Below are 25673 nucleotides of genomic sequence, written 5' to 3' on the forward strand. Positions count from 1 at the left end.
TGTCTCCATTCCCATTCTTCAGATGCCCTAAAACCATTCATTTAGGAAGCAAGGGAACCATGAGTCTCCCCATCTTTTCCTCAATCCTTGACTACACCAGTTAAAGGAACAGACAGAAAAATACTTTTGATTTTTGTGTGTGTGACTTTACTTTAAATTCAGATTTTTTTTTGCATACCAGTAGTTAGACTGGAAAGGTAGCATTTAATGGTCACTTTGTTAATACTCTTCTAAACCTGTCTGCAATACTATGGCAAAAAAAAACAAAAACCATTTCTATCAAGTTGATCTCAACTCATAGCAACCATATAGGACAGAGCAGAACTGCCCCCATAGGGTTTCCAAGGCTGTAATCTCTACAGAAGCAGACTGCCACATCTTTCTCCCGCTGAGTGACTGATGGGTTTGAACTGCTGGCCTTTCAGTTAGCAGTCAGGCGCTTAAACACAGCACCACCAGAGCTCCTTAATACTATGGCAAACAGTTCTATCCTCCTTCTCCTTGTACTAACATTTCTGCTTTGGGCTTTTCAACTCATAGTCGAACAGACTACCTTGTGCCTACCTTATTATCTTTCGCTTCGATTTGTTCAGCAGATTCCTGTATTCTTCTCTCTAACTCTGTGATTGTTGTCAAGGACTTATCACATCGTTCTTTCTGGTCCTTGATTTCTTGCTCAATGCTAGAATGTAGTAATTCCTTCTCATCCTTTGCAGAGAGTTCCTTCTTTTTCGCATGCAAGACCTCCTCACACGCGTCCTCGTACTTTCTATTCAGGTTGGCTAATTTTTCATTTAAGTTGGAAATTTGTGTCTCCAAATCACTTTTCATTGCTTTAAATTTAGACAAATCAACTACCTCTCTAGTCTCTAATTTTTTTAATGCTTGTTTAGTATTATGAACCTCAGACTGGAGTTTGGAGACTTCTTCAGTTTTGTTTTGGCTTTCTTCTTCCTTTTCTTTCAAGCTAGCTTTTATGATTCCAACTTCTTTCTCAAATGCTTCTTTAATTTGCAAATGCTCCACCAGGGGCACAGAAGAGTTCTTTTGATTCTCCAACATCTGGTGCAGTTTGGTCACTGTCTGCTGCTCTTTCTCATAACACCTTTGCTTATTCTTCAGCTCTTCCCTTAGATTCTCAATTGTGTCATTAAGAGATTTTTTCAGAGCCTCAACCTGCTCCAATGGAACAGGCTGTTTTTGCAAAAGAGTCTGTGCGGCAAGTATCTCAGGAGTCCGTTTGGCATTTTCTTCTGCTAGCTTCTCTTTCTCATTCTTTACCTCTGTGTATTTCTGTAACAAGTCTTTTAACTGTTTGTTTAGGTCTTCTGTTTTTCTGCTTAAAGCTCTTTCCATTTCATGAGAATTCTCAATGAGAACATTCTTCTCCTTTAAATTTTTCTGAAGGGAGACAATCTCCTTCCTTAACTTTTCAATCTCTTGTTTGCACTTCTTGGCCTCCTCTTCCCTGACACTACACTTCTGTGTCTGCTCTGATAACTGTTCTTTTAGTTCTTTCTCTGCTGCTTTAAATTTTCTCTCACACTCTTCAAAGCTGGTGATTGGAGTGTATTTTAGCTTAATGCATTCTTGTATTGTGTCGAGTTCCTTCTTCTGGGCTCCGATTTCAGCATGCAGCCTCACAATCTCTTCTTGGCCTTTTCTGTAGTTAGCCAATATTTCCGCACTATTATCCTCTACCTTCTTCATGCTCTTACTTACGGTACTCATCTTCTCCTCATGCTCTTTCAGGCTGATATACTCAGCTTTCATTTGGTTGTGAGTGTTTTCCAGGTTTCTTTTTAGTATATCATTCTCATGTTTTATTTTTAGAGAGTCTTGATTTTTATCTTCAATTTTTTTCCTCATCTCTAATAATTCTCTGTTAGTTTTATCTAACGTGCTGCTCAACGCGGTTTTTACCTCTTCGTGGGTTTTAAGTGGCACGTACTGATTACTGATAGTCTTTTTCAAGTTAGTGTTTTCAGACATGAGTGCATGTATTTTTTCTTGGTCTTCACCACATTTTTTAGTAAGTTCAGACAGCTGTTTTTTCAGTTCAGTAATACTGGATTTCAGAGCCACTGTCTCTTTTTCGTGTTTCTCAGGAGGTATGAACACAGATTCCAGGCGGCTAACATTCTTACTTAAACTGTCATTTTCCATCAGCAACTTGCCCATTTCCAACTTCTTGTCAGAATATTTTTGTGTTACATCTAAAAGCTTTTTATTCAAACCTTCAACAATCACATCATGTGACTTTTTCATTTCTTCACTTACTTTCAAAGGAACATAATGACTTTTCATTTCAACTGTTAAGTCATGTACCTGCTGGTTGAGGAGTTTATTATCCAGATAAACCTTCTCAATTTCCTTTTGGAGTGCCTGATTTTTCGATGTTAATTCAGTGATCTTCTTCCCAAGTTCTCCGGACTTTTGCTCTAATCTGTTCTTGAGCTGCTCGTGTTCCTCTGGTCTGACATGCTGAGCAAGCTTAGCTTTAAAGTTCTCCAGTTCTCTCTTCAACTGTCTAATTTCACTAAAAGATTTTTCATATTCTCTTTCCATCTCTGCTAATTTTTTTGCTTTCTCATTCACTTCATTCGATAATAAGCTCTTCATGTTTTCAAATTTTTCTGTCGGAACAGAAAGGGCTAATTTTGCTACCAATTCTTTTAACTGGCCTTCCATCTCTGTGATCTGTCTTCCTTTCTTCTCTTGCTCCATTTCACACATACTAAAGTCCTTCTGCAATCGTTTATTTTCTTCTATCAGCTTGCCTTCTTCCCTCTTAAACTCTTCTACTAACATTTCATTTTGTTTGATTTGGTTTCTTAATTTTCCCACTTCTGCTGAAGTGCCTTCGTACTTTGCTTTCATGTCTTTCAACTGCTCCTTCAGTTCCTCTGTTAATCTGCTGTTCCCTGTAGCTGCTTCACTAGTTAGGTGCTCTTTAAGGGCGAGAAAATGTGTCTGCATCTGTTTCACTTTACCTTCTGACTCATACATTCTCTTCTGCACATCTTTTAATGCATCTTCCAGTTGCTTTATCTGCTCATCTGAATCCTCCTTGACTCTTTCACATTCTAGTGCTAAAGCTTTGCACTCTGCCACTTTGTGAGCCAGTTCATTCTGGAGCTTGAGTCTGTCCTGTTTTGTTGAATCACAGAAACTTCTCATTGCCTCCAACTCTTTCTTTAAAATTTCATTTTCAGAATACGAGGTTTGGCTGGGTAAAGATAGCTCCAGTGGTCTTAACATAGATCTGCTTTGCATATGTACTGGCATCCCTGTGGAAGTACACTGAAAAAAAAAAAAAAAAAGAGACGTCAATCACAAAAGCCTAAACAAGACATACTTATCTTACCATACGTAACATACTTATATCTGCCAAAATTATAGAAAGTTTCTGCATTGTCTGTAGTCAAAGGGTTTTCTGACTAGTATGTTGGAAAAATATAGTACTGATTTTTGAGGTAAGAAAAAACAGTTTTGGGTATGATTTCCTTCATACGCTCTTAAGTGGTAATATTTTGAGAGTTCTATTCACTTAAGTCTATTTTTGACAGAAAAAAGAAGGAAAATATTTGTCACCTCTGTTCACTATTTTCTCTTTTTCCCCATTCATAATTCCTACCCACACATGAATATCAATTATATCAAAACACATTGTTATTTCTATGTTTTATGGTACATAATGTGCTTACACCTTTGAATTTTGAAGACAATCATCAGAACCTTGAATAAAAACAAATACCGCGATTTTAAATCCACAAACAATTTCACAGAATGATATATCCTTTAATTTCTAATAAAATACATGACTTATAAGTACCCTCATTGTTAACTCCAATGTAATGTTGGTTAAATTACAGAAACGCCACCAAAATAAGCACAGCTGGTATAAGAGTTGTCAACAAAATGTTAGTCAACTCATAAAAAAGAAATAAGATTTTTCTCCCAAATAGGAAGATGAATTAGAACTTAGCACATGATCTTCACACAATTTGACTAACATCTTATTCCCTCTGTTAAGGTCTAACAAAAAAGCAAGTATGATTAAACTTCTCAGTGAAATAGTTCACAAATATCCAAACAAATGATCACAAAAGACTAAATGTAACCATCTTTATCTTTCCCCAATTCAGCCTAATAAAATAAAGGTTCTTTACAAGTACTAGGTCGTTGCTAAAGGCCATGTGCTGTGAGCACACTGCACCATTTAACAGGCATGCTGACTGTTGTTCAGCTCAATCTGAACGCCTTTCACTGAATCAACAGGAAGAAAACTGACGTGGACTCATCTCCAAGCCTCAGTCTGCTTATAAATTATCTTTCAGCTTACCAATTATCTTTAGATTAAGGCTACTATAATTTACCAACAAACTATTACGCTGCTTCCCAACATCCATGCTTGTTTTATTATAATCAAATATTTAGCTAATCTTAAATACTATTCAGTTGATATTCATCTTCTCAATTTGGAATCTTAGAATTTTCCATCTTGAAGAGATCTTAGACATATATAGGCTAACTCTAGCTGCCTACAGAAAAGGGTATGCAAAAAAAGCCCTTAACAAGTCAAATATTTATCAGTTCTCCAGTCCACAGAGGGGCTAAAAATGCAAACCTTGTATCCACTGGAAAGTAAAGGCCAGGAGCAGATAAACAGGTAAGAAAATCAGCCAGTACTCTACCTCTTAGAAGCCTTCTTTATTCTGAGGTAAATACCCAAAACACAGAATACGTAATATACTTGAATGCAAGGAAAAATACATTTCAGAGCCAAAATAAATTCCTTTAGTATTATTCATGCCTGCGTCTTCCCTTACATGGACAAATATCAAGGGCTAACTGGGTGCTGTTAATGAACAGAGGGTCACTATCAACGACAATGAAGTTGCAAATCCAATCTCTTATTTAAGCCGCTGTCATCAAAAACACTCTAGAGAGCACCAGACACAGTCACACCTATTTTTATCAAACTCAATAAAGCCAAACTAATTTTTCTTTGATATGAAAACCTTATTAAATATATATACACTTGATAAAGACACAATGCTGTTTTCCTCTTAATTATATTAAGGCAAACATTTTTTTTTTTAATTTAAAAATAATTATTACCTGTGAGTCTGTCATATACATTTGGCCTTGTTTAAGAAGCATCTCTTCTTTTCCTAAATAAGTAAAAATAAATGACATTTTAACTAAATATCCCTACCAAAGTAGGCTAAATATTAGTTTGGTTTATCATCTCTGTTATTCAAACTAAAGAGAAGTACGATTGACAATGTAAAATTACTCTGTTCTGTTGTTGTTGTCCAGCATAGTGACTCCATGTGACAGAGCAGAACTGCCCCACAGGATTTTCTAGGCTGTAGTCTTTATGGAGCAGATCGCCAGGTTGTTTTTTTTCTCTTACCACTGGGTAGGGTCAAACCACCAACCCCTAGATTAGCAGCTGAGCACTTAACCATTGCACCACCGGGGCTCCTTATTCTTGTTCTAAAATATCCTCCGTATTTTTCCTTGTTATTTCTATAAATGTAAGGAAAATACTTATATTCTACTGGACAATAGGTACTCAGCTGTTTTTAGAAACATAAGATTGTTAGGCTAAATTAGCTACATGATTATTATAAAATATGTATCTTACAGTCAAAATAAAAATGGTATTCTTTGCAATTCATGGGACAAATGTTACTACTGTACTTAGAGGATTATTTAATAATCACTGGGAAGCAAAAAAAAAATAGATTTTCTGGATAAATTATTTAAAACTGTAAAACAATAAACAAAGTGAAGGTTAATTATGTATAGTTTTTAAATAATAACTGTTTATCAAGTTTCTAAATTTAAAATGCTTACTTGCATTGAGACTATATCCAAAGATTTCTCCAAATCAGAAAATTATGTTTATGCTCTTTACATAAAAAGCAAGCCCCAGATATCACAAGATAAATGTCTACTAATACACAACGCAACTTTGGTAATTCATACAATACGCAATTTAAAAATATAGGTGGCTAAGGAAAAACAGGGCCTCAGTGATTACCAGATTTTATGTCAGAGGCCATAGTACTCATCTTAACCTGCACCCAGCTCCATCTGCCTAGGTACAGCACACAAGTAGCTGGATGAAGTTTTGCAGCAGGATTACCATATACAGTTAGACAAAATCAAAAGGTATGAACATTCTTCTTTGCTTGAATTGGATGAACTGCAATGATGTATATTTTTATACTTACGGTTACTGAAATGACTTCCTGATGCTAAATGATCACTCTGAAATCAGAAGTATAAATTACACCATTTTAGGTGAATGCTGCTTCATTTTAAAAAATTCTGCATCTATATTAGCTCTCAATGATCCAATCATTATAAGCACACCTTTAACACTCCTTTTTTCTCCTAAGTATTACTCTACTTGGACCCACGGAAAGAGATCACACTAGAGATTACTGAGAGATCAGTTGGGAATAAACTACTTCACTAAGTACGTTAATAACAGCAGCCAAGTGTTTCAAGGAAATCACTTTACTGCTCAAAAGAAAAAACTGAGCTCCAAATGAACTGAAACAATTTTCAATATGCAGTGTTTGCTGCTGCTTTACCTCCAAGAAGGAATACCACATTCACATCAAGGACTTGTTTTTACTTAACCACTGCTGGGAGCAGGAACCCTACACCACTGACTATGAAATATTAGTATAACCTTCTTCCTTCAGCATTTCTAGAATACTGATTACTTTTAAAGCCAAAAGGAGACCAACAGTAGGACATAAAACTGAGGCAAGAACTTATCTACCAAAAAACCAAACCCATTGCCGTCGAGTCAATTCCGACTCATAACGACCCTACAGGACAGAGTAGAACTGCCCTATACGGTTTCCAAGGAGCAGCTGGTGGACAGAACTGCCAATCTTTTGGTTAGCAACTGAGCTCTTAACCACTGTGCCATCAGGGCTCCAACAGTTAGTAATAAATCCATCAATGTATCAGTTAAGAAGGGGAGAATAACAGAGAAACTTTAGATCACGGAATCATAATATACTTGGATTGCTCCTTTTCCAAGTAATCCAAACATAACGTATCTAATATATAAATTCAAATATTATACTTCAAGAGTAAGGATACGCATTTGTATCTGTTAGTGTTTGTGTACATCAGTACTAGCAAGCTATGCATCAAGCTCCAATTTATGTGACCACTACAAAAACGGAGCACAGTTTTATAACTAAATAAATGCCACTTCCAATGATCTTTAGTGCCTCAACAGTATTGAAAAATATTTATAAACTTTGTTAATCTCTTTTTTCTTTGCAATATCTAAATGGGCTCAAATACGTATCTGGGAGTGAGGTCCTAGGCACAGAAAAAGTTCAAAAAACTTAGTTTGGGTTTATTACCTTTCTTTTACTATTCAAATGAAAACAAATGCGTGAGTTATAAAATTAACCTCATTCTAAAATATCTGCATTTTCCCATATTATTTCTATAAACATAAGTGAAATAACTACATATGAAGTACTGCACATAATCCAGTAATTCTATTGGCAGTATATGACGTTTCTGAAGCACATGAAATGATACAGCAACTGGACAGTCAACTTTTGTAAATGATGAATTCTTAGTTGTTAATGGCTGCCTTCATAAATACAGTCACATATAAAGTGGGCCCTGTACTTATCTTTCTGAAAGTCATAATCATTTCTAGCATAAAAATTCATTACAAAGAAGATGCAGTGACTGGGGAAAAAGTCCCCAATATATTGAGTAAAAAAAATTACAAGACAGGATGCACAATATGATCCCGCCTGTTGAGTGTGATTGCAACCCTCAAATGATGTACAAAGGTCTCAGCGGACGTCCTTCAGGTGCTGGCAGTCATGATCCCTCAGCACTGGGATCATGAGTGTTTTATTTTCTGCTTTTAGCTTAATTATACTTTCTAATTTTTCTAATAATATATTGTTTTGTGATAAGAAAAATACGTTATTTTTCTATAATTTATTAGCCTTACTGAAAGTTACAGACTTGACCCTCAGTTTGTCTAAAGAAGTTATAGAAAAACATTTGATTCTTTAAGACATGACAAAGATTCTATCAAATTACAGGCATCAAACCTTGATGAGTATTCAAAGGGCCCATATACACATCTGTATTACCTCATTCGACCTATTCTAAGAGTAAAAGTAGTACTGTGTTAAGGGCACAAAGGAGCCAGACTGTCTCTGCCACTTGCTATTTGTGAAACCCCTCCTGGGTAAGTTTTTTAAAAACCTCTCCGTGCCTCTGTTTCCTCGTGTATAAAGTGGAGATAATAACAAAAGCTTGATGTGTTTGTTAAATGCACGTGAAGTGTACCACACAGTGCCTGGCACTTGGTCATCAGTGCTAGGACATCAGTTACTATTAGTTTCAATATCACCCTTCAAAGATTCTTCAAATGTGAAAAATAACGGAAGCCGCTACACCAGATCATTCTTTAGCTTATAAAACTCTGATTTTGAATAATCTTGACCCTATGTGTACAGACATATAAATATTAAACACACTTTTTTTTTTGGCTCTATGTAAAAAAATTTTATCAAGGCATAACTCACCTGCTCTGAAGTATACAAATATTAGGTGTACAGTTCAGTGAATTTCTGCATGTGTATACCATGTGTAATCACAACCCAGACTGAGATACAGAACATTTCTAGCACCCTCAAAAGCTTCTTCACGCACCATCCTAGTCATGCCTCATCGAAGGGTGCCTTCTATTCTTACCTCTATCACCATACATTAGCTTTGCCTGTTTTGGAACTACATAAAAACGGAATCATACAGAATGTATTCTGTGTGTGCCTGATTTCTTGATGCAACATTATGTCTGTGAGATTCACTCGTATTTTTCATTCTTTTTCACAGTTGCACGCATATTATTCACAAAGAAAAAAAATTACTTTTGTTATGTACTTTGGAATTATATCCCCAAATAAGGATAAAAGATTCATGCTGAATCAGCCACCTCTTTAGCAACCCCGTACTGATGAACGACATTTGTAAAATCTATATGCCTTGCAAAACGAATATATATATTTATAATTAATGAGTGGTTAGCCTTGGTGTGGGGAGGGTGGGTGATGATAGAAAACAAGTGTGATAAAGGCTTCTGGGTACTGGTAATGTTCTGTTTCTTGATCTGGGTGGATTCAATTTGTGAAAATTCTTTGACTTACACACTTATGTGTACTACTTTGTTTAAAAAATACGGAAAAACTAATTGATGCAACCAAAGATGAATATACCATCTGAGCCTTACTAACACACACCACTCTGGCCAAAGTGTTCTAATTAAACCATATACACACAAAACCCTTTCTGAGATAATCCTGAAATACCATATTCATTATTACGATGCTTTATTATCATCATCATAATCATTGCAAATTTACAAGTTATGAAGTTTTGAAAAGGTAAAGATGGACAAAGAAGAAGTTTGAGGAACTAAACTAGAATGGAACTAAATGTCAGTTACATACTGGTAAATGTCAATTATCCCATTTAACCTTGACAACAACTCTATGGAGAAAGGGATAATCATCCCAATTTTGCTGAAGAGGCAACAAGCTCAGAGACTTTAAATAAATTACCTGAGGTCACACTGTAAAGAAAAGAATGATCACTTGAATTCAAGTCTGACTCCAAGCCAGCTTCCCACTACCCACTAGGAGTTACATGAAATAATTCAATTAAGTTTTCTATACCTCTGAAAACTTTAATCTATTTCTCAGAGCCTCAACAGTTCTTAAGCTTTCTTCATGTTGCTTTTCTTTAGCTGCCAAAAGGGACTTCAGCTTTTCTTTCTGAAATGGCAAGAAATAAAAACAGCAAAATCACCCTGCACTTAAAATTGGGTTACAGGGTGTTCTAGAAAATGTGAATCAGAATTACTTTAAAGAATGGAATTAACAATGAAATCGCCAACCTGTGGCTTTTAATTATTTAAAAAAACCCGTTGCCGTCCAGCCGCTTCCGACTCCCAGTGACCCTGCGGAACGGAGGAGAACCGCCTCACAGGGTTTCCAAGGAGCGGCTGACAGTGCGGACTGCCAGCCTTTCAGTGAGCAGCCAAGCTCTCAACCACTGCACCACCAGGGCTCCTTTAATTATTAGTAGGGTTAGTAATTTCTACAATATATTAATAAAACATACAACACATACAAATAATATCATGAAAAATTCACATTTCTGTTGTTTTAAATTGTAGCATTTTCAGACATTTTAATGTTTAATATTTTACATTTTTTCATGAAAAGATTCACACACACAAAAAAAAACGAGCCATTGAAAGGCGTACAATAACCCATGCTACTATACTCAGAACATGCACTTACGGTCACGTGGTAGGTTTTTTTTTTTTCCTTTAAGTAACAACCAAAAATAAAATACTGTTCTCCATCTAAATTCAGGAATTAAAACCTTTACTACAATATCATCTTCAATATACAAAACATTATTACAGATTTAAAATAAAATGATCAGCCTACCTCACTTTCCAGATCATCAGCAACCATTACTTCCTAAATTGAAAAAGAAGAAGAAATTTATTTTAATTTTTGAAAGTCTATTTCAAGAGTCACATATCTTTAAGACTGAGAACAAGGATGTGAGAAGAAACTGTCTATTATCACCAGTCCTGCTGTATGAGTTACTGCCATTCATTCTTCTCACCAGCCAGACTCAGATTCTTCTGAGAACACCTCAGTCATCAAGTCCTACTCGCTCTTCCTCTTCACATCTACCATCCACTCCTCCCTCTCCAATTCCACAGCCCCAAATATAGTTCAGTCCTTCGTTACTACCACACACCTAAATTATTGATAATCACCTTTTCTTTGGTATTAATTTTTTATTGTGAAATATATCACATATACAAGAATATATATAATGTACCATTTCAATACTTTAAATATTTAACATATAATAAAATGAACATCAATACGACTATCCTTGTATACTTGAAAGGAATACAAATTCTCTATTTCTTAAGTCCAGGGTTAAATATATATTAGACCAAAACTGTTAATTCTGTTGTTTAAAGCTGCTGTGTCATGAGCTGTCCTATGAAGAAGCCCTCATGTAAACGTCATGGTAGCTAGTAAGACACAACTCCTCAAGAGCAATGACCTGATTTTAGCTAGTTTATCGACTTTAGAACCCAGTACCATGACTTGGATCTGACAGATCATTAAAAATCTCTTATTGTGGTGAAGGGTAAGACAGTACACAATACTGGGGAAGTCAGCACAACTTGTACAAGGCAAGGTCATGGAAGCTCCATTGACACATCCAAACTTCCTGAGAGTCTGAATTACTGGGCTGAGGGCTGTGGGGACCATGGTCTTGGGGAACATCCAGCTCAACTGGCATAACATAGTTTATAAAGAAAATATTCTACATTCTACTTCGGTGAATAGCGTCTGGGGTCTTAAGACCTTGTGAGCAGCCATTTAAGATACTCCATTGCTCTCACCCTGTTGGGAGCAAGGGAGAATGAAGAAAACTAAAGACACAAGGGGAAGATTAGTCCAAAGGACTGATGGACCACAACTACCACAACCTCCGCCTGACTGAGTCCAGTACAACTAGATGGTGCCCGGCTACCACTACCAACTGCTCTGATAGGGATCATAATAGAGGGTTGCGGATAGAGCTGGAGAGAAATGCAGAACAAAATTCTAACTCACAAAAAAAGACTGGACTTACTGGCCTGACAGAGACTGGAGAAACCCCAAGAGTATGGCCCCCAGACACCATTTTAGCTCAGTAATGAAGTCACTCCCGAGGTTCACCCTTCAGCCAAAGATTAGACAGGCCCACAAAACAAAACGAGACTAAAGGGGCACACCAGCCCAGGGGCAAGGACTAGAAGGCCGGACGGGACAGGAAAGCTGGTAATAGGGAACTCAAGGTCGAGAAGGGAGAGTGCTGACACATTGTAGAGTTGGTAACCAGTGTCATAATATGTGCACTAACTGTTTAATGAGAAACTAGTTTCTTCTGTAAACCTTCATCTAAAGTGCAATTTTTAAAAAAAATCTCTTACTGATGACGGTTGTTGCCAGTTGCCATTGCCATCAAGTCGATTCCAAATCGTGGGGTCACCATGATTGATGACAGTTCCTGGTAGTAAATTAGTTTTTGGATTTTTTTTGTATTATGCAGATTATTTACCTCATTCAGTTGTAGCTGTAAACCATTGACTTTATCCAACAATATTCTTTGTTCTTGTTGAATTTTTCTCAACCTCTCTTTCAAATCTTCATTTTCAATCTCTAGATCCTTAAAAAATAAAGATAACAGGTGCTAGACCACTCTTCAAAGAGTACTTCTTACAGCAGAAATTGTAAGACAGTTCTCTATCACATGCAGATATACACAGATACAAAACTTTAAGTAAAAAAGAGACAATAATTTCAATGACAAACATTCAAATGACTTAAAATCTACAGAAATAATTTAGAATATTCCTGTTCTATGATAATCTGTTTCTGTTGTTGTGTGCCGTCAAGTCGATTCTGACTCATAGCAATCCTATAGGACAGAGAAGAACTGCCCCGTTGGGTTTCCTAGGCTATAATCTTTACGGGAGCAGATCGCCAGGTTTTCTTCTCCCACTGAGCAGCTAGTGGGTTCGAACTGCTGACCTTTCATAGTTAGCAGCCGAGCACTTACCCACTATGCCACAAGGGCTCCTTCTATAATATCTAATAAATATAATTATGAATAAGAGAGCAAATCATGATTGCAATAAATAAATAAAAGCATCATCTGGAAATAGAAAATAGCAGAATATGTCATTTTAAACTTGCTTAATAAACCTTCCAAGTCTATGAAACTATTCTAATGCTTTTGTTAAACTAATGAACACTTCAATGCTCTGATAAAACATGTAAGGCTACAAAGAATAGTAACTATAATTCATTTTCCTAAAACTAATGGTAAACTATGAGCAAAGCATGAAAACCCAAATAAAATGCTTTTGTTTTATCATATGGAAAAGAGCTATTCAATTTATATTTTAATGGTGTTTCAGTCATATAATAAACTATTCAAATTTTGTATTCTTGCTTCAATATAATCCTTATAATAATTGTTTTTTGAAAACTTTGGCCAACATAAAATGTAAAAAGTACTATGTGGTTAATGTAAAATTATTTTTCTTAATCAAAATAAAAAATATTTTAATAAAAAGTTTAGATTTTATGTTATTTACATTAATTGTCATTGCTTTTAAGGAGCCTTGGCTTGGCTGTTAACCGAAAGGTCAGCGGTTCGAACCTACCAGCTACTACTCAGGAGAAAAGACCTGGCCATCTGCTCCCACATGCTCCCACATAAAGATTACAGCCTAAGAAACCCTATGGGGTAGTTCTACTCTGTCCTATAGGGTCATTTCGAGTTGGAATTGACTAGACAGCACAAAACAACAACAAACCATCACTTTCATAACCATAATTAATAATTTTCCAAAATGAATATAAATTTATGGTTTACATCATAACGACAGACACATTTAAATTAACAAAGGCTTACATAAAATTGTTAGTTAAATTATTTGCTTCCAATATATACTAAAGCAATACTTTCTATACCACATTTCTAATGTTATATATACATATATATATATAAAATACTGATTCAAACATTTACATTGAAAGTCAATTCTTTATAAAAGGGATTGGTCAAGAAAACAAAATCTCAAACCATAACAACCTGTCCCCCTTTCCCCGAATCATCTTCCCTACTTTTTTGCTCCTACCTTTTCTTCCCCTCCACCCAGTCACCACTGGAAATCTTTGTAAAGGAAGACACCGAATGTTTTTTCTTTGTACCTGAAAGCTTTGATGCTCCCTCTGATTTGACTTCCTATTTACTTCTTCTTGCATATGCGTCAAATGTCGCTTGGTAAAACGTAAGAAAGCAGGTTAGCAACAATAAGCTTAATTAGTGGTTTTCAGTTTATCCAACATTAAATTTTGCCATACATAACACATGGTGGCAGTGTTTCCATTTAAAACCTCAAAATGGAAAGCATCTTTAAGTATGTGGCATTTAAATAAATCAAGTATAGTTTATGCTTAAATACTACTAACAAAATTGAAAATACTAATTGTTAAGAATGTTTTATCTCTAAAGTCACTAAATTTTAAAAAGGAGAATTTATACTAGACACAAAGGTGCACTATACAGCATCACAACCATTCCCAAAGGGAAAAAAAGCTGGCAGGAAAGTTGGGAAGTACATTAATATAGACAGAAATACGGAAATTATTTACTTGTCTAAGCACTGCTGAAATAAAATATCAAGGGGTGTGATAAGGAAGAGACAGACATAATTCTCTGACCTGAGCTAAATAAAGATCTTTAAATAACTTGATTGGGTAGATGTTCTGTTTTTGTATACTTACTGCTTTGAACTTTATTCTGGCTTAGAAATTTGCTTTAATAAAAACATAATACAATTATTAAACAAGAGAACAAATAACCTCCTTTTTTTTTTAATCTTCAACTTCTACTATCTATCCAACCCAACTCACTCTTCCTAAATCAACCAATCCTTTAAAGATTCATCTTCTGGACGAAGCCTCACCACCCTAAAACAGTCTCTCTGTTGCCGCTCTGAATCCATGCAGCAGTGATGATCTGCACCATGGACTTGTATTCATCTCCTGCCTTATACTCAGTTATCAGTGGATGTGTATCCAGAGGCCTTACCATACAAGGCCCTATACCATCTTGCGCTGGTTACCTCACCACTGTCTTCTCCTGCCACCATCCACCATGCATACCCACTTCTGTCACTCTGGCCTTCTACTGCCCCGTAGACATGCTAAACATGCTCCCTCATCAGGGGCTTGGTACTTGCTTCTCCCTCTGCGTGTGAGGCTTCTTCCACAGAGCTCTATGGCTCCCTCCCTCACTTCTTCAGAACTCTGCCCAAAGGTCACTTCCTCAGAGAGGCCTGTGCTGACCAGCCAACCTAAAATAGCCACCCACCCGCCCTCCCTTCATCCCCTAATCTTGTTTTGCTTTTCTTCACAGCATCTGCTATGATACTAAATATTCATTTGCTTATTGTTCATCTCTGTCACTAGGCTGGGAGCTCCATGAGGGCAAAGACTTTGTTTTGTACACCACAATATCCTCAACACTTAGAACAGTAGTTGGTGTACTGTAAGTGCTCAATAGATATTTGTTAAACAAAAAATTGAATAAGTCTTATTTTCATGACAACATTGAGCTTGAACGGGGATTATAAGTCCCTTAGTACAAGAACAAATCCTAAACACATTCTCAATAAATACATTCAATATGTAATGGAGACAAAGTAATTAGAAGGCATGAGTCCTGCTGTTCCTAGCAGAATATTAACTCCTTATATTCACTGAGATAATTCCTAGTGCACTGAGCAGAGTGGTTTTCCCATATTAATATGAAATAATCATTTATTTCAATTATCTGTACAGTTCAGAAAACATTTTTCTATGATTCTGTGAGATGGCTAGTACAGGTCATACAATTTAAGTTTCATTTTACTCTATCCCCACCCAGGCTACCTGAAGAATGAGGGAGAATGTTGGCAAAGTTGCTCTGGATGGAAAGGGAAAGTGTCTACAGACATAATACATGCATGAATGTATTACTTAATTCTGATGGAGTAAAAAGGAAAGCATGCTTTAACATAGCTTTCAGGTTCATGTGAAGTGGAGAAATGACGCAGAATGATGATCAGAATTGCTCAGAAGGTACCTGATTACTCTCTCTCCAGGGTTTGGAAATGCTCGGCTTCCTCTCACTAGAGAAAAGCTGAAAGCCTGGAAGGGAACAGCCAGCAGAAGAGGAAAGCTGCCTACACTCGCTTTTGAGCAAGATGGTGAGAGTGCTGTAACCTCACTTACTTTAACGTGAAGAGATTAGAGGAAAACAGTAAAACATTTACTCAAACTGGGACAGAAAACCAGGGTTAAACAATGATTTGATAACATCAGTGTGAAAAGTACCCAACAGCAAGGTATGAATTAGTTCATGTATTGTGTTATTACTTTCGAGTCAGGTCCTCAATTAAACACACATATAGGGAAAAAAAAAAAGACTGAAAAGAAATAAAAATATTAACAGTGGTATTGAAAGCACAATGTATAATCAGTTTTGAATTGTTTTCTTCATTTTGCATTGCACTGGAAGAATTTTCCAATAATGGCAAACATTTGACTCTGTTACTATCGTAGAATAGGGGAAACTTGTCTATGATCTGACACACTAAAACTCATCATTTAAGAATCTCACTAAGGTGCAATAGCTTATACTTGAAAGGACTGGATGTTCAAGGCCAACAATCAGGAGGCCCCCACTGGATACAGTCATTGTAACTGAGATCCATTGTCTCAAGTTGAGTGATAGTTTCTTGATAGGACATCGTGATCTTCATAGATACTACATTAGCATGACTAACTGAAGGAAGAGAAGAGTATGCATTTAAACTCAAAACAGTTATGCATAACCATTAACCAATTTTACTATGCATTTCACTTAAAGTGCATAATACATATAATTTTAAAAAATTACAAGCTACCTGCTGCAAAGATGGCCCTTTCTTCCAAAGTTCTCTCCCTAAAGACGTAGAGAGAAAGAGGAACAGTGAAACAGCAGGTTAACATGGGTAGATATGCATCCCCTAACTATACATTAAAGAAATAAATTTTAAAGTTTCCCCTAATGCTTAGTACTTTACAGTCTTATTTCCAAAAACTATGCTTAAAACAATAGTGAAATATCATTGTTGCCTATCAAATTGGCAAAGTTATTTCGATATGACAATATGCAGATAGATCATAACAAATGCTAGGGATGGAAGGCAGGTAAAAAATAGGAAATTTAAAACTCTCCTAAATTGGAAAGTAATTTGGCAACATATCAAAAGCTTTTAAAAATGTACATACACTGTAACCCAGTGATTCAATTTCTAGGAATTGATCCAAAGGGATAATAAAAATATGCTAAAATATTTACATATAAGGGCATTTACTACATTGTTATTTTTAACAGTGAAAAACTGTAAACAATTTAAATTCCACCTAAGACCTACAGAAAATTGTTCTTCACTGTAAAAAATAATAATGTAGCTGTTGTGTGCCAGCAAGTCCATTCACACTCACAGCGAACCTACAGGACAGAGTAGAAGTGCCCCATAGCGTTTTCTAGGCTGCAATCTTTACAGGAGCAGAACGCCAGGTCTCTCCTCCTGCAGAGTGGCTGGGGGGTTTGAACTGCCGACCTTTCAGTTAGCAGCCAAGCACTTAATCATTATGCCAGCAGGGCTCCTTAACAACGCAGTGAATGGCCTTACTTAATTTCAAATAAATGGTATTTTATGCACCAAAAAAAAAAAAAAAAAACATACAGTAGAAAAAAATATTTATTTATGAGGGAAAAGCCTTCAAAATACATTAAGTGCAAAAAGTAAGGTGCAAAACAGTATTACAGACGATCTCAATTTTATGCATACAGAAAAGACTAGAAGGATATTCCTCAAAATGTTTCTCAGTAGTAGGATGGGTGACATTTTATTTGTTGTGCGTTCCTGTATTTTCCAGTTTCTCTTTAATGCACAAGCATTCAATTAATATTTATTGTTAAGTGTTTTATGTTCATGCTTAAACAATGATTCTTCCTTTAAACCTTTGTCAGTATAAGAGTTAAGAGCCTCACTCCACCCCACCCCCCAAAAAAAAAAATTATTAGCAAAATCCCTGATTTGACTCTTCTTCCTCGGTTCTTAAATTACTCCACAGTGTATCAGGGATTGCTCGATACACTAGGTTATGTATGCCACACACTGCCCCAAAACAATGACTATAATAAGCAAACTTGTGGGAGAAGGAGATGAACTGACCGTTTATCGGTAGCAATGTTTTGCTTCTTACTGAAGTTCTCTTGGAAAGCCTGGTGGTGTAGTAGTTAAGAGATACGGCTGCTAACCAAAAGGTTGACAGTTCGAATCCACCAGGCACTCCTTGGAAACTACAGAACAGTTCTACTCTGTCCTATAGGGTCACTATGAGTTGGAATCAACTCAACGGCAATTGGTTTGGTTTGGTTTTTGGTAGTTCTCGTATCTAAGTCTTTAAAAGTTGCTTTTTATTAACCTGGACTTCTCTAGTTAAAGAAAACTGCTGGTACCTTTGTTGGTATTTTCTGATGCAGTCTTCAATAAAGTCAGAATGTCCAGATTGTCACCAATTCTTGCATAATAAAAACTATCATTGCCCAGGGCATCCAGGAAGCTCACATCGGCACCATTTTTAATTAAGACTTCTACAGCATCTTTGCAACCATACTCGCAACCTAGCATAAGCGCAGTTCTAAAAGGGAAAACAGAAGAATGAAAGACCTTGAGAAAGATCCAAGAGAATATTTCAGAAATATTCTGCCAGAGGCCCCTTCCTTAAAAAAAAAAAGATACCACTTTAAAAAATATATACTTGTTACAAATACAGTCTACTTTACATTTTTATCTTATATTTTAACATCATTGCATTTATAAAAACATTTGCTTCATGTCTCAGTGTGCAGAGCTACAATTTTATATCACCTTATTCATATACTTTCTATTACTTCTTCTACCAAACTAATCTCATTTATTCCGGTCCTTCAATGACATTTAAATAATTACTACAAAAATCTTTCACAATTGATAATTTCACCCCATTACTGCTCTATTCAAAACCTACAACAATAAACCCAAACTATTTAAGGCGCTTCATGAACTACATCATGCAAACTTCCCCAACAAATCTCTTCTACTCCAAAACAGAAGGTTATTAGTACACACCAACTAAAATAACACCAAATACAGAAGGAAAAATAAACTAAGGGAATCTTGGGTACAGAAGTGGGCTCGGTTTGGGAGAAGGAGGCTGTACTGTGTCCAGGAAAAGTAACCTTGAGAAAATCTGAACTGAAATATGTCAAGTTCCAAGGCACCCTAGAACTACTTTACTCTCAAAAGATTACTAGCAGATAGGTTGACTGTAGATATAAATTTTTTTTATATTCTTCTTTATACCTTATTTGCTCCAATTTCATGGGGGAAAAAAGTTTTCTTTCAAGTGTAAAATAACTGGGACATAATTCCTCTTTCTTTTAGTTCTTTGACCTGAACACAGACCTAAATCACTGTGTTTACTTAGTATTTGCCCTGTCATCTTCCACTATTTCCCTCTCTATTCTTCTTCAGCAGACTCTGAAGAAAAGTGGGAAGTGGGAGTTAGTTCCCAGGAAGAGCCAGCCAAGGAAAGGGAGAACCAAGGCAGTGGAAAGACGAAGTCACAGCAGCAGAGGTTCATAACCACTGTGCATCCAACTGGTCTCTGGAGCCATGAAAAAAGAGTTACCTGTTTTGTTTGTCTCTGGAATTAATATCTGCTCCTTTATCTATCAGCAGTTGACATAATGTTGGCCGACACATCTGAGTAGCTAGAACAAGTGGTGTCCGCCCATCCTAAGCAATAAGAAAAATAAGACAGCATTAACACAAGTCTACCAAAACATGAAAGTTAGAATACGTGAGTTGAGAAGAGAGTAAACAAAAACTGACTTACTACGTCTTTGGCATTCACAGAGGCCCCATGGTCACAAAGCAGCTGAACGCTAGAAGTACAGTCTGCCATAGCTTTGGAGAACAAAGAAAAATGATAAATCGTGAACACCTGTTGGTAAGACACATAGTGTTTTGCTAGATCCGTAAAAGGCATGAGTTCTTGAATTTGTAAACTACCAAAATTCACATTCTTCACTCTCAGTTTAACATTACAAGCATCAATTTTCTATCTGAAAGTGCGTTAGACAAGATTATTTTGTAATTTTTGCATAATTTACAAGGGCCAAGGAATATGGTCATCCTTGCAGAAGCCAAGAATGTACTACTGTCCTAAGGATAAGCATTGATGATAGAATCAAACTTGAGTTTTCTATTTACTGTATATTTTTAAGCATGGTTATTCACTGACTTGGTCCTTGAAGTGCTAGCCAAGTTTTTTTCTAAAGAATCATATTCATTTTTTTATAAAACAGCCACAATGAATGAACTGTGACAAACAATTCATATCTCTTAAAAACAGAGATTGCAATATCTGCCCTTAATGATGCAATGGCAGATCATTTGTTAAAAAATTATCTTACAAAATCATACTACACTTTTTCTCTGACCAATATTAGAGTTTATATTTGTATTAGGAAAATATTATTCTTAAATTCATAAAATAGGATTGTTTCCCCTCTCCATGAGTTTTTTTTTTATGCCTTATGAGTTGATACAGATTATTAGCACAAAAGAGTATTAAAACTCAGCATTCTTTCTCTTTTAAAGATTAAATCAAAGATACATAAGAAAATCAAGTAAATTCTTTCTAGAATTTTTAATCAAGCAGAAGTCTTTTACATAAAACACATAATTAATAAAAAGATAAACTGAACCCAAATTCATAAAACTAACAACCATTCAGGTCCAATTATAAATGAGAATGAAAATATGTAAACCATGAAAAATTCCAGAGTTATATGGAACACATAAAGTCATTCCTCAGTGTACTACAGTGGGCACATATGGCTCACCTACAGACCATATTTCTCAGTCTTCCTTGAAGCTAGGTTTGGCCATATGAGTTAGATCTTCCCAACAGAATATGACAGCAGTGACATGCACTACTTCAGAGTCAAGGCCTTAAAATAACCATTCGGTTATGCATTCCTCCATGTTCTTTTCCCTTCCTGTGAGTGAGCAGGAAAACAGGGGTGCCTGCTACCAGTTTCAGCCTTAAAGATGAGCACAATGCCCTAGGAAATGTTAGAGAAGCAAAATAAAAGAAATCTGGGTCTCTGAAGGACCATCTGGAGTAGAGGCACTAGCTAATCTGAATACTGGGACTCTTACATAAAAGAAATAAATTCTATATTCTTTAAGCCAATGTTATTTTATGGTCTCTTTGTTACAGGAGCTTAGCCTTAATCCTAACTAACAAAGACAAAAATTGCTATCAGGAGCAGGGTGCAACTGTAACAAATACCTAAAATATATGGTACTGGTTTAGTGATTGGGTGGTAGTAGTGAGTAAACACAGTTCAGGCTGGAAATCTGGTGACTGTTCTCATGCTGTGGCAAACATTTGGTAAAGCTATCATCTGTGATAACTTGGATGGTATATCATACGACTATGGAGCCTTTCTAGGGGAAGCAACAGAACAGAGCCAGAATGTCAGTGCATACTGGCAGCTGTTTACTGCTTTTGGCAAGGCATTACAAGAAAGAGATAAACTTAATCAAGAATCAGCCAGCTTGTGAACAGACATGGGAACGAACAGAAGAGTATCTACATACTTGGGATCTGACAAGTATAGAAAAGCCAACTGTTTCCCTATACCAAACAGCAAGAGATAAAACTCTTGTTCCTCACATCTTTCTCAAAGACATTCCAATAAGGAAAAAAGAAATTGGGGCGGGGAGGGTGGGGGTGGGAGGAAGGTCCAGTCCTAGAGTGAAGATCAAATAGAGGATGTTACATTCCCATCCAAGACCACTATCTCTGATGACCAGGAAGCAGCAAGGATTAAAATCAGGTAGAGAATCATGAGTTCAGAAATACAGCGGAAAGAACAAAATGACAAATAAACAATTAGAAACCATACAAAAACAGGAACTAGAAATCCAGAAGATTACCAATAAAATATCAGAAATAGATAACTCAGTGGATGGACAAAGAAGTCAAACTGAATAAATGGAAGATAGAATCAGTGAAATAGAGAATAAATCCGTTAATACTAATTTGTTTGACGACCAAACAGAAAAAAGAATGAAGAAAGCCTAAAAGTTATGTGGGACACTATCAAGATGAATAATTTACAAATGACTGGAATTCCAGAATAGGAGAAGACAAAAAAAAAAAAGCACAGAGAGAATTTTTTGAAGACTTGCTGGCAGAAAACTTCCCTGATATCATGAAAGACGAAGTTACCATCCAAGAAGCTCAACAAATACTATACAGAATAGACCCCAAGAGAAGGTCACCAAAACATTTCATAATCAAACTTTCCAAAACCAAAGACAAAGAATAAATTCTGAGAGCAGCTCAGGAAAAATGAAATATCACCTACAAGGGGGCACCAATAAGACTTAGCTCTGATTTCTTGGCAGAAACCAGGCAGGCAAGAAGGCAATAGGATGGTATATATAAAACCCTGAAAGAAAAGAATTGCCAACCAAGAATCATATAACCAGCAAAACTGTCTCTCAAATACAATGGCAAAACTAGGACGTTCCCAGATACACAGATATTAAGGGAATTTGTAAAAACCAGACCAACTTTACAAGACATATTAAAGGGAGCCCTTCAGACAGACAACCAACGGCATCAGACAACAGCCTGAGATTAAGACACACAACAGCACTACCCAGATACCAACCAGATAAAGAAATCTCAAAAGCAAAATAAATCTACAAAACTGTAAACAGGGAACCAATGATACCACGACAACAACTTCAAAACAAAAAAGGGGACTAAATGGTGTAGTTATAGAACTTTCATATGGAGAGGAAGTCAAAGCAATATCAAGAAATAATAGACTGCTTTAAACTTAGAAAGATAAAGGTAAATTTCAGAGTAACCACAAAGAGAACTAATAAACCTACTTATCAAAATAAAAAAGAAGAAAATCACAAAGACTCAGTAAACACAAAATCAACAACAATGAAGGAAAGGAAAAGAAAATCCACAAACAAAAAGAACTCAGCACAGAAATTTAAGCAGACAAAGAAACCGTTAACACCACAAAAAAAAAGCATAACAAAATGACAGCAGTAAATTCATACCTTTAGGTGAAAAAAAACATAAATTTTTTTACATTTTAAAACATGTAAAAAAATTGGCATAATGGTGCTTAAGAAAATATCTTGCAAGGGGAGGGTGCAGTTGGCAAACATAGAAGGTGTGCATTATTTGTGTAAAAATGTGATAGATAAAAATTGCTTAATACTACTGCTTCTCTATGAATTATAAAAATATACATATGTTAAAAATTTGAACCTAAGTTAAATGTCTAGCCGTTTTAACAAATACGTGTTTGTATACAAATGAAACCTTTGCTTACCTGCATCATGAAGTGCAGTTCTTCCCTGCTGGTCTACGTGTTCAGTGGGACAATTGTACTACGAAAACATAGAAACTTAGTAATATGGAAGAGCTTTATTTTAAAATTAATTATCTACACTCAAACAAACAGCTATTCATTTTAAAATATTCCATTTATCAAAGAAACAAAAGACTACTAGACAATCCACTAAATATTTTGACATGAAACAAATATAGTAACATTATACTGTAAATTTAACAGTATTTCACCAAACAGGAAACCATATGCTACATTACAATAGCATGGGGTACAGAAAACATGTTATTGTTTGTTTTGTTTTCAGCAAGAGTTAAAACTTGTACTACTGAATCAGAAAAATATGAGTTCTGCTGTAAAACTTAATGTTAAAAATGTTTATGGACATGTCTGACTAGAGCTTTTGACTGAAAAATGCATTCAGCCAACTAATTCATAGAATTTTGTGATTGTCTGATTAAAAATTTAACTAATGATTTTAATATTATGTAGTCTTTTTTCTCTATTCACATCGAAAAATATAAATCTTATATTGTAACACTTTATCTTATGTCATATATCAGACAACAGAAAATTCTAGTCTCCAGCTAATGTCAACAGGAAGGTCAAGTCTTTGTTATTTATTTTTAATACTCTGAGTTATGCAATTCACTTCCCCCAGAATTTTTGCTCTTTATTGTTCACATTCCTTCATAAACGATGGAAAAAATATTATGTTAGGTAATGGTCAAAGTTAGTCTACCATATTCTTTGATCTCAAATTCCAAAAACACATTAAAAATACATCTGTTACTTGCAATCAAAATAATAAATTCAAAGTATTAACTGCTTTATTACCTGTAGAAGTTTTTGCAGGCACAATGCATGTCCATATTTTGCAGCCAGATGAAGAGCATTTCTCCCTAAAAAAGTAATAAATAATTTAAAATATACATGAAGTATTATTTTCCTCATAATGTAAATTTTCCATAGAAATGTGATTTGTAAACATGGTTTCAGTTTCTAAGATGCTTTACCTACTTTGATTTTTTAATAATAGATGATGTACACACCAAAACAATGAAGGTGGGAAGAAAAACACACAAATCCATAAAGAGCAGGAATTCTGTCTTATTCACCACTGTATCTCCGGTACACAGATGAGTGCCTGACATAAGCAGGTAATTAAATATTGGCATAGAAAGGGGAGAGGGAGGGAGAGTAAAAGAAAAAGAAAAGGTGGGAAGGAGGGAAAAAAGAAGGGAGAGAAAGAAATACCTAAATTTCGTTTAACAATAACAATTTCCAAACTGGCACTGTGGACACTGAAAATGGTGAAAGTTAACAGTTATGGTTCAAAGAAAGGGTATTTTCTAAAAATTGTTTATTTATGCTTCATCTAAAATTCACGGCTCATTAAGAGATCTGTGCCTTTGAAAATCAGATGACCTATTCAAATATAATGTGCATTAAAAATGTGCATTTTAAATGAAGAGGTTACTAGATCATCTGAAGGGTTAACTTTAAGTACTAGAAAAGATCAACCAGCAGGGAACATTCTACTTCCAAATATTATTTCTCCTAACTGTATTTCTCTGCACACACATCTTTCTTGGATGGTGAAGGATACAAGGGTTTCACCAGACTATTTCAGCTTCCAATCGTTTAATGTTCTTAATTTCCCTCCAATCTCACAAACTTCTTAAAACATAATTTGACTTACAAATAGATTTTTCTCCTAGAAAAGAAGCAATTTATGTCCTATTCACCCTGGATAGATAAATAAATTGACTTTCAACTCTCATTAAGTCTTATATGAGTTTGGTAAGTGGCTAGATCAGTTTTCCTGGGGCTGACTGTTCCTGTGTAGCTGACTAAATAGGTTCTGGAACAAAAAGCAGGAAATCCAGATTTTTGAACAGGTACAGATAACAACATATTCAACCACACCCAAACATTCTCTAATTACAAACAAGTCAGAAGTGATCATTTCAAAGTCCAATTTGCAACTGTTCATGAACAAGTTTCCTAGAAACATTTCACGTTGTAAAAGATGACCAGAATAATTGGCATTTACATGAGAAGAAAAAGCACAGAATAGGGATGATGGGGTTAGGCATGGTGATGACTGTCCCTGCTGTTCTTGCTGTTCGACAAAATGTCCCCAGCACCTTGGTCACATCAAAATGTCAGGTCAGGACTAAGGAAACACCAAACCAGCCACCTGAGATATTGCAGCAAGAAATCAAGGAAACATCAGATCTAAAGCATACTAACATGAATGACACCAAAGGTGGATATCTAGTAAGACCTTGGTCAACAATACTCCAAAACTGCACCAACTTAACTCAGCAAAGATACAGAAGACCTAAGGGGCACAATCAGCCAACCTGATCTCATAGACATATATAGAACACTCCATCCAACCGCTGCAAAGTACACATTCTTTTCCAATGCACATGGAACGTTCTCCAGAACAG

At 35.8% G+C, this 25673-nt stretch overlaps 1 protein-coding gene across 7 annotated transcripts in view; it reads right to left on the reverse strand.

Annotated features, from left to right (window-relative positions):
* Positions 1 to 25673, reverse strand: part of UACA (uveal autoantigen with coiled-coil domains and ankyrin repeats) — a 109247-nt gene that overhangs the window by 19457 nt on the left and 64117 nt on the right. For 5 of the 7 annotated variants that reach the window (XM_023729765.1, XM_004374705.2, XM_004374706.2 and 2 more), the window contains exons 4-16: positions 24052 to 24116; positions 23197 to 23254; positions 19656 to 19726; positions 19449 to 19555; positions 18235 to 18416; positions 16628 to 16665; positions 13887 to 13955; positions 12226 to 12333; positions 10539 to 10571; positions 9756 to 9854; positions 6249 to 6285; positions 5125 to 5177; positions 565 to 3303 (exon numbers count right to left, since the gene is read on the reverse strand). In XM_023729765.1, the coding sequence (XP_023585533.1) occupies positions 565 to 3303; positions 5125 to 5177; positions 6249 to 6285; positions 9756 to 9854; positions 10539 to 10571; positions 12226 to 12333; positions 13887 to 13955; positions 16628 to 16665; positions 18235 to 18416; positions 19449 to 19555; positions 19656 to 19726; positions 23197 to 23254; positions 24052 to 24116 (3659 nt within the window). Of the gene's footprint in view, positions 1 to 564; positions 3304 to 5124; positions 5178 to 6248; positions 6286 to 9755; positions 9855 to 10538; positions 10572 to 12225; positions 12334 to 13886; positions 13956 to 14462; positions 15042 to 16627; positions 16666 to 18234; positions 18417 to 19448; positions 19556 to 19655; positions 19727 to 23196; positions 23255 to 24051; positions 24117 to 25673 lie in introns of those variants that run through there. The other 2 variants (XM_023729767.1, XM_023729766.1) reach the window with 2 other exon arrangements.

Source organism: Trichechus manatus, unplaced genomic scaffold, assembly GCF_000243295.1.
Source record: "Trichechus manatus latirostris isolate Lorelei unplaced genomic scaffold, TriManLat1.0 scaffold00030, whole genome shotgun sequence".
NCBI lineage: Eukaryota > Metazoa > Chordata > Mammalia > Sirenia > Trichechidae > Trichechus > Trichechus manatus.